General features: G+C 41.4%; 1 protein-coding gene across 1 annotated transcript; it reads left to right on the forward strand.

Annotated features, from left to right (window-relative positions):
• Positions 1-4267: 4267 nt before the first annotated feature.
• Positions 4268-10079, forward strand: LOC111856506 (endothelial lipase). The gene is made up of 10 exons (XM_023836516.2): positions 4268-4510; positions 5357-5553; positions 5968-6147; positions 6901-7012; positions 7440-7664; positions 7834-8076; positions 8277-8397; positions 8571-8792; positions 9055-9159; positions 9644-10079. The coding sequence occupies exons 1-10, from the start codon at positions 4426-4428 to the stop codon at positions 9654-9656; spliced, it is 1503 nt and encodes a 500-aa protein (XP_023692284.2). The 5' UTR covers positions 4268-4425; the 3' UTR covers positions 9657-10079.
• The last annotated feature ends 354 nt before the right edge of the window (positions 10080-10433 follow it).

The following is a 10433-nucleotide window of genomic DNA, read 5'->3' on the forward strand; positions in this document are numbered from 1 at the left end:
TAGATCATGCCAACAAGAGTGGGGTGAAAAACATGGAAATACTGGCTCTTTGTGGGTTTCATTATGATGCTGTCTTGTATATAATGGTATTTTGTTTTGAATTGTCCTATGTAACAAAACATTATATTAGGCCAGATTGCAGATGTATGCTTTCACTGCACAAGGACCTGCAGTAAATACTTCTTGAGGTGTTCACTCCCAGAGGCCATCAGGGGGTCTCTTTACGTTGTTACAGGACTGTTTCCGTAACAGTACATACTGATTCAGTGAGAAGGTTTCGACCATGAGTAAGTTATTTCAACTGAGTGACATTTTTTCACTGGTTGTCTGGCATAAACTGCATTTACTTATCCAGACTTACACCAAGTTGGCAGAGACTGACATGACACATAAGCTTTTCTTGTTTTTCATCACCAGTCATTTTAACTTCTTTGGACTCAAATTCTCGAGCAATAACAACATTTCTTAGATAGTTGACTTTTGCTAAGTGCAGTAACGTCACCACCTACATTTGCCCCCAACTGAGCTCCAGTCTAATGTTTACTATTGAAATCACAGCATTCCACAGTTATCTCTTCTAACCCCAGACAGAGCAGAGTACACCAGACCTGGATGCTGTGGCTTTGGTTGACCTGTCATTGTAGCTACTTGAAATGAACTATATAAGACTTGTCATAGTTCTAAAGATAGGTCCCCACAGCTAGAGGCAAGAAGATGACTTTCCTTGTTACAGGACTTTTCTGTGACATGCTCTGAGGTGAAGGTTCTCATGCAGACCAAAGACATGCAGTTAGGCTATTTGACATTTTCTAAAATATCCATAGCATATGCGTGTGTGATTGTGCTCTGTGATGGACTGGCATCTCAACTATAGTATACCCAGGGATATGCTCCAGCCCTGTCCTTCTCCATGATCCTGTATTGGATCAGCAGATGAACAATGGGTGGATAGATTAGTGGATGGACATATGTTCTGCATTGCTCTAGGAGACCACATGGTTAATTTTACTTCATATATATACATATACACATATATAATGCAGAATTGCAGTGAGTCTGGACCCTATCATACACTATGGGAAATTTAGAGATACCATTTCACCTAAACCGCACAGACTCGAGTACCTGAAGGAAACCTACATGGACGTGGGCAGAACATACATGTATACTGCACACATGGCTAGGGATGGGAACCAAAATACATGCACAATCATTTTTATCAACAGAATATAGAATCCATACAGTATGAGGTTTCATCTGCAAGATGACAACGACAATATTTAAGCTTAGCGAAAGGGTACCACTCTGGCAAAAGTCAGTTGACATATTCTGCCACTAGAGGTCACCACACACCAACATATCATATTATGTCTTGCATTGATATGATAATTGTACCGGTATCTTCAACTGATGAATAGCAACTTTTAAACATGATTTACTTATGGCTAATACTCAATTACACATTATTACATATAATCTATTTCACCATACTATTTAACTCTGTCCTTAATTTGCAGTTTTAGCTCTCGGAGCTGCTTACCTCACCACGGGCACATTTTCCCCATTTTCACATGCAATAACTATAGTTCTTCTTTTCTCTCCACAAAATCACCCTCTTTACTATACCCCTCTCGTGAGGTGGAATATATTACCTCTATCCCTTAGGTCTGGAGAAGTGGTCATCGTTTATTGTAGGCTGTTTCAAGGAGCCCATAACCCTAATTTATTCTTTGTTAAATATTACTTATGCGTGTTTAATTAGTAGCCAGTTTTTAACAGGATTTTATTATGTCTAGAACACCAGTGTTTCAGCATGTAACTGGCGAAAACCACCACAAAATACAATCTACTAATTATTTTTTTCATTCCAATGGTTTAAATGGTATTGTTATTTCATTTCTTAAAAATCAGCAGTTCGTATTTTCAGATTAAAAATATCAGGGGATGGTCTTGGGTGGTCTCATACCTACAACACTGTTGGTTTGAGTCCTTACCTCACTGTTGGAATGTACATCATGTTGGCCCTGTGGCAAAGGGCGTGGATACATATGTGGTTCTGGAAAATGATTGAATGGATGGACAATCTAGAGAATATTACACCGACTATATTAAATATTAATTGCTTGTGTCTTGAGTATTTTTATGATTAGTAATATCATATCACTCTCTGCAAAATGTGGAAAAGTACAGCTTCTGTACATTATAATAGCATACTTAATTTGGACGAGAAAAGACTTAATAATAATGAGAATAATAATAATAATAGGTTACATTTATATAGCGTCTCACAATCCCATGGTCGCTTTACAGGGCAAGAGAAAAAAAATCTGTACTAAGAAAGGGACAGTAGAGAAATGTTCAGGGAAGAGAAATGTCAGACTTGCTTCTGTCATTTGCAATGTAAAAAACGTGTTGTGTTGCGGTTAAAATGAATCGTTTAACAGGTACGTTATGCGATATCAGTGTTCAGACCAGATGTAAACGATGACGTTGACCAGAAGCACATTAACATGGGCAGAGGCGCAATGGCTGTGTGAGATGTCAAATGCTCTCCTTACTATTTTCCATTTTCTCCAACGTTGTGGTTGTCGAACGGGGTTGGGCGTGGTAAGAGCTGTCGACCCTGTACACTGACGTGGTGCAGCTTGACCAGAAAGCCCGAGCATTACAGTGCTGTGATAGTACACAACGTTGATAGTAATTGATTATTATTATTATTATAATTATTATTATTATTATTATTATTATTATTATTATTATTATTATTATTATTATTATTATTATACCTAGAGGTTTCCTTTTATTTTAACGAAAACTAAAATTTCCAACAAATATCAAAATACAAAACGCACTAGTGCAAAAACATAATTAAGACATGGCGTTTTCTTAACCCTAACTCTCAGTCTTCTTGACATGGTAATAAAACCCTAGTGGTGCTTTTCGAGGATGGTGAATTTACGTCAGAATGATACACGTCTTTAAAAATTTTACGATTAAATCTTCACATATTAATAAATGCGATCCTTATTTTTTGTGTTCTCCTTCCGTTTGCAAACACTATTGTTCTGCTCGTCGGGTGTAAGTCCACGCAAGTCAGACCACCACAACTGTTCCCATATCTGCCAAAACTATTATGTAATCCAATTTTTTCTCTGTTGCGCCCTTCGCTCCACATTTTGAAATAGTCTGTTTCACATGAATGAAAACTGGTTATGGCACATATAATTAATATTTATGCCTAGGAAAACGGGAACAACTGCGCAGATATGGAATTAACAACTTCTGTTTAGCTGTATTATTTTGCCGCATTATATAAATCCGTAATTTTAAGACGGATACTTAGACGTAAAATATTTGAGAGTTCATCGTTCTGTTTAAGCAAAACATTAATATAAATTGTATATTACTACAGGCAACGTTGGGGAAATTCTGTTATCGGGGCTGCTGTTTTAGAGATATTTTAAAACATCTGACCTGAAATTAACATAATATGAACCATTTTATCGACGAGGTTAAATGCTTTGACTACATAAATGCACGCTTAAAGGCATATCACGTGATGGCGTGATTCACGTACTGGAAGGAATGTATAGGGGAGTCAGATACTCCGTTGAAGGCGTGGTTCTTTTCAAGCCCCAAATGCTTCATTGATCATTAATAGTGTATTTTAAAAAGACAAATCGTTGTGTCGATGTTACTGGCTTACTGCCCGTTCAGTCTCCATTTTTGAGATCATCCAGCGTAATAACTGGGCGCTATTTTAAATTATGCTGACCATACTCCGTTTAATAGTTGCCCTTAAGTGATAGTTTTATAATCCTGTGACTTTGCTATAGAGTTCCATTGGGCTTACACTGGCTAAATAAGTAATCAAGAAGTGAATTTCTATGAATACGCAAACGTTTCCAGATACCAAGTACTAGAAGTAGTGCTCCAAAGCTCCAAATTAATCTTAGATTTTTTAAGTGTAAAAATGTTGACATTTTAACCAAACTACAGACTATGCAATGTCTTCCAGGTTGTCTGTAACTTCTATACGTATCAGTTGGTAACTTTACTGTACACAGACAAACATTTAAATCAACTTTCCGTCGTTCATTTTCAGCATGAATGAGTAGAAGGAGCGAGTAACTTTCATTCAGCGCTTCTTGCCACGCCTATAGACGTAACTTGGAGGCTTGACCAATTAGAAGCCAAAGAATCTCCACGAGGGATCTGCCGATGGTCAGATGACTCAAAGGGACTATTTAAAAGTCTTAATTGCAAACTGACGCAAGTCCGCGGGCCCCCTTCAGCGCATCTGTCACAGAAATTGTCTGAACTGCAAGCGGCGGGTTTAGTGCACCGCGTTTTAAAGTCACTTTTATTACGTCACGGCTTTTTTTTTAAGGGATAGAGAAATCATAAACCTGTTTGGTAAAAGACATGAAATATATTGCTTCGATTTTATGGATTATTCTACCATTTGTGGTTTTTGCTGAACCCATGGAAAATGGATATTATCTGCATGGTAAGATCTTTTTTTCTGCGTCCCTGTTAAGAATCGGCAAGGCATATATTGGGGTTATTATGAGGAGAAACGCTCAGGTCGGCTTTTTGTGATTTCGCCCAGAACATTTCTTTTGTGGATCCCGCTATTTAAACCGACGGGATATGCATATGGAAGGTTAACGGCATCAGGTCTTCATGGGCAATAAACGCCAAATTTATGGCAGAAATCCCAACTCACGTTGAGCTCGTCCCGTCTGTACCGCAGTGAACCTTCGGTTTTAACACGTGTTACTTACACACGGAGCGGAGTGATTGGAGGCTTTGAGTCTGCATGAAATGATCTTCATCTTGGGATAAAGTTAATTGCTGGTATCCATTATGATGTGAGCACCTATTAAAAGGATTGTATTGCCGCTGAAAGAATGTGCTTTGGCAGTTCGTGCGGTTGGGTCGTCCCTCATTCATACGTTTCCAGCGAGTGGCGGTTCGCTTTTGACAACCTCATTAGGAAATAAAAACTGTATGTCTTAAATGGAAGCTGGGCATTTGCACACCAAAAGCATCTAGGCATGTTTTTATAAAAAAAATCTTATAAAGTAAATTCAGTGGTAGAGATCCTGCTAATATCTATTTGAAGCTTAATGTTTTCGGTGTGAAGTTTCAGCTGTTCAATGACCAAGCCCAGACTTTGCACGTACATATGTTCTAATACTGATGCATTGAAATGGTTCCTCCTTTTGCCCGTGAGTAAATATTCTTCAGCTGAACGTTTTCACTGGCTGTGTGGAGTGAACTGCATATTTTACCATGCTTAAATATGCAGTGTTTCCTATGGCTAGTACAAACCGAATGCACATGTTTGCAGAAGCCAGCGATGGAAACTCATCAGTAAGAGAGGGTGGTGGTGAGAATGATATCCACTGGCAGATTAAGTACAACATGAGGAAATCCCTGGACATCGAAGATGAGGGCTGTTATCTGCAACCTGGTAACAGGGGTAGTTTGCTGGAGTGTGGATTCAACGCAACGGCAAAGACCATCCTAGTCATCCATGGATGGACAGTAAGTATCAAACTTGATGTCTTTTTTCTTCTTAACTTTATCTAGGCTATACACGATAACTTAAAAATTTTAGTTGATCTTGAGTATTGAGTAAACAGTAACTGAAGTGCAGTGACTTCAGTTGAGCTCTGATCTGTTTACTGTTGAAGCTGCAATGTTCCCCAGCTCTGATGTTACAAAGCTGTCAAAGGGGACTTTGAACAGACCCACTCAATTCACTTAATTGTGTGTATAAAAGAGCTGTGTGTGTGTGTGTGTGTGTGTGGGGGGGGGGGGGGGGGTTAGTGATTTATGGTGCATAACTAAAAGATTTGCTTGCCATCTTCAAGGCTTGTGGAATTTGTCAAGTGTATATCAGATACCGCAGATGCTGAGGGTGGCGGTCCCTCGCTGACTGTTCTCTCTCTCCCCTAGATGAGTGGCATGTATGAGAATTGGATGCACCAGCTGCTGAGGGCTCTGAGGCTCCGGGAGAGCGAGGCCAACGTGGTGGTAGTGGACTGGCTCACTTTTGCCCAGCAGGTCTACCCCGACGCTGTGAACCACACCGTGACAGTCGGCCAAAGCATCGCAGCTCTTCTGGACTGGCTACAGGTGTGTCTGTTTGTCCGGAGTCTGGGGGTGTGCTGGAAAGGGCTTTTCATGTGGGGGGGGCTCAAAACCCACCCATGTGGCTGTATCTTTGCTGGACTCTCCAAAATGATTGTGTTGGAAATGAGTGAATTGCTTCAAAGTAGTTTGATTCCTTGAACTGAACTATTTAAGACCCATAATAGGTCTAGAAATATGTGAGTCGTCTCAGCCACAGGCAAAATGACTTATTACACAATTTTCATTGACATTTTCCGGAATTGTCTGGCAGACTAAACACAAGCTGCTTTGCCATTGTTTACAGCAATGTTGAGTATTTCTTCTCATTACTGGCTTTTAAGCTTGGGAGCTGACCTACTTCTGCAACAGGACTTAATTTGGGACCATCTTCAGTCAGTGTTGAACATCTGAAACCCAGACAGGCTATAGCACTCAGCAAGCTACAGCTGAAAGAATCTTTGGCACTTGCATGCATGCATCTTGGTAGATGCCAAGCTGTACCACATCAGTGCCCATTTAACTTTATCCATCTAGAGCAGTTATTTACTTCCTAAGTATTGTCATATGCTGAGAGGTGATGGCAAAACATTGCCCAATAACTAAATGCTCAAGTCAAGCTCCTTAACCTCATAAACATGCGCTTGGTTGCCCCCGTGTAGGATGTATGTATGTATTTTTGGATGGTGTGTGACTGTAGTGCCTTATCACTTGGGGAAGCCGCAGCTGACCACCCGGTTGGTATCGCTTCTCTTGTAGGATGAGCAGCAGTTACCGCTTGAGCAGGTGCACATGATTGGCTACAGCCTGGGTGCCCATGTGGCCGGCTACGCTGGCTCGTTTGTGCAGGGAGTGGTTGGCCGCATCACTGGTAAGAGGCCATTGCTGTTTTTCTCAGTCCTGTGCCATGATTTGAGATGATTCATTCAGGGGTGCTACTAGAAGTTTTGGGCCGCCAACATAGACCAGTCAGGGGGTCCCTGTCACTCAGGGGCCCTTGGAATTATCCTAACTTCTCCCCTCCTTTATGGCACCCCTGGATTCAGTAGTTATCCTATAGGACTGCCCAGTTACGCTTTACTCATTTTACTATTGAATGTTTATATTTGTAGCAGCTCTCAGATGATGGCCTTAGTGGTCAGACTATGGAGTTGGTGCTAATCAGATTACTTGCGTAGTGTTCATGTTCTAAGGGACTTCAGTGGAAGAAGCGTCCAAATGAAAACTGCGCACTTGGTAGAATGTTTTGCTTCTGTTCATGAGGTCTCAGTCTAACCTATGCTGTTCCCACTATTCAGGTTTGGATCCTGCGGGGCCTATGTTCGAGGGGGTAGATCCAGACCGCCGGCTGTCCCCTGACGATGCGGACTTTGTGGATGTCCTGCACACGTACACACGGGAGGCCCTGGGAGTGAGCATTGGGATCCAGCAGCCAATTGGTGACATAGACATCTACCCCAATGGTGGAGAAGTACAACCAGGTTGCAGGTTGCACGACGTGCTTGTGACGGCAGCAGCCGGAAGTAAGTGGAGGTCCTTTCTGTACCCAGAACCTCACATACCACTGCTTTTCACAGTTCTACAGTACTGCCTTTATTGGTCATTCATTGCTGAGTTTTGGCAGAAGTCCTGTAGGCTGGGAGGGTGTTGTAATGATTCCCCGGTTCTCACTCACTTGGCCTTTCCCCACAGACTTTGCAGACGTGATGAAATGCGAGCACGAGAGAGCCGTGCACCTCTTTGTGGACTCGCTGCTCAACAAAGATCACCTGAGCTTCGCCTACCAGTGCACAGGACCTGACCGCTTTAAGAAGGGCATCTGCCTGAGCTGCCGTAAGAACCGCTGCAACAACATGGGCTACAATGCTAGGAAGATGCGTAAAAGGCGCAACAGCAAGATGTACCTGAAGACCCGTGCTGACACACCCTTTGGAGGTGAGCCATATCTTCTGCAATTACCTGGTCATTCTGGCACTAGTTTCTGGCTTGCAGAATCTTCTGGAAAATCATTTCCTGCAGGAAATGTAGCTAAACTGAGATATGCTGCAGTATGCTAAATTAATGGCTTTATAGGTGATGCACTGAAATTAAAGCATCTACATTAAGACAACCCTTTCCTTTGGCAATTATTGCAGGCTTTCATTACCAGATGAAGATGCATGTGTTTGACAGAAAACAGTCTGAAATCGCTGATCCCACATTCTACGTGAAATTGTACGGTGCCCACAATGATACCCAGGATCTGACTGTTGATGTGTAAGTAAAGGACCTTTTGGATGGGTAACCAGTTCATTCTCTTTCTTATAGAATTTCCTTTATCCATATGTATGACTCTGTAATCAAGTGCCAAAATCACTCGTGTGGCTTCGTGTCACTTTCTTTCTTGGACCATGTTGCTTACTGAATGACTTGTCCTCTTGGTCCTTCAGGCCGGACAAAATAGGGTTAAATTTCACCAACACTTTCCTGGTATTCACCGAGGAGGACATTGGTGATTTGCTGAAGATCGAACTCTCTTGGGAGGGACCTACAGACTCCTTCAGCTCAATGTTTAAGAGTATGAGGAGCTCCTTCTGGTCTTGGTCCAGTTCTAAAACTGAAGTACTGCAGGTCCGGCGTATCAGAGTGAAAGCTGGAGAAACACAGAAGAAGTGAGGAACTTTCTGTTACTTCCAGGCAGCTAGCTGTGTACAAATGATCAACTATACTCTTAGTCAGTAGGATTTCTGTTGTATAAAGGCAATAAAATGGTTGTTTGTACATTGTATTGTACTAAGGAGTAACACTTGCATGCTAATGGATGAGGGCTTGTGCATTAATTATCAGTTATGGACATTAATTGCTTTTTTGTATCTGTAGCTTAGTAAGCCTGCTTTCTGAAATTGAATGTTATGGCTTCAACTCTGTTTGTAGGTTCACGTTCTGTGCCCAAGATCCATTATCAATAGACATTTCTCCAGGGAGTTCCATCACGTTTGTCAAGTGCCGTGACGGCTGGGAGGAAAAACCAAGGAAAAGGTGTGTGTGTGTGTGTGTGTGTGTGTGTGTGTGCATAGACCAAATTGTCCCCAAAGTGTTGTAAAACCTGAAATTTCCCTACTTTTGCCATTATCTTTTGATGTCCCCATTTGGATAGCCTCAGATTTATAAAAAAAAAAAAAAACTGTGAATGCAATCAAAAAAGTAAAAATGGCAAAAGTCTTGTATTTCGGTTGGTTTCTTATGGTTAAGGTTATGGCTGGGTAGAGGTTAAGGGTGTCGTGATTGGGATTATGGTTTTTCCCATAGAAATGAATGGACGGTCCCCATTTAAATAGGAAGACCAACTTTGATGTGTGTGTGTGTGTGTGTGTGTGTGTGTGTGTGTCTGACCCGCCTTCCCAGAGTGCAATGGGGCAGCAGCCATAGTTAATATCTGCACATGTGGTTTTGATGTATTCTGCTAAGATGAATATCTGATGGAAGAGTATCACAGTGAACTAATTGCTGCCTGTCATTGCAGATTGTACTCTTAAAAAGAAAAAAAAGAAAAGGGGAAAAAAAAGATTCTGCACAAGAGGTGAGAAGCTGTGACAGGGAGGCCACTGCAGGGACCCTTCGGACCAGCAGCAGTGTTTGCTTGGGCGGCGCAGTGGTGTGCTCTCTGCTAATGGTCTAGGAGTGGTGGACCTTTTGAAGTTGAGCCTCATGCCAGGCTCTTTTCCTACCTTATTTATTAAAGAAAAGCACTAAGACCAAGCGAATTCATTAACTGGAGGCACAACTGTATCTGCACTGGGGTGAATGTGTCCTTGGGTCTACGTCAATGCACATGACCTGCTTTGAGGAAGAAATCATCTGTATTGAAATGAACGGGGTTTAGATTTCATTTCAGTATATTGAGTTGTGCATTTACACCATGTGTATATAATGTAAATAAATTGTTAACTTGTTTGTAACTTGGCTTAATGCTTCTGTGAGTGACTTGGCCTGTGAGTCTCAATGGGGTGGCTGAGTCAATGGCCAGGTTTCAGCAGCTCTTACTGGCTTCGTTCTTGCTCAACCAGATGAGGTTTTGAAACTTGGGAGTGTCTCCATCTTCCAGCATTGGGGAAAAAAACTAATTTACTGTATTCCCTTTAATCAAATGAATTCTTCGTTAGGTTCCCTAAGTCCTTTAGCTTCAATTATATTCAAAAATTACATTGATAGATTCATGGTCCAGTAGAGTTACAGATGCTCTTTGCTTTACGATGGTTTGTCTTTAAAATATTTGGACTTTACATTTAGTAGTCAGCTTTGAAGTGTGATCC

The sequence above is a fragment of the Paramormyrops kingsleyae genome, chromosome 2 (genome assembly GCF_048594095.1).
Source record: "Paramormyrops kingsleyae isolate MSU_618 chromosome 2, PKINGS_0.4, whole genome shotgun sequence".
NCBI classification, from domain to species: Eukaryota; Metazoa; Chordata; class Actinopteri; order Osteoglossiformes; family Mormyridae; genus Paramormyrops; species Paramormyrops kingsleyae.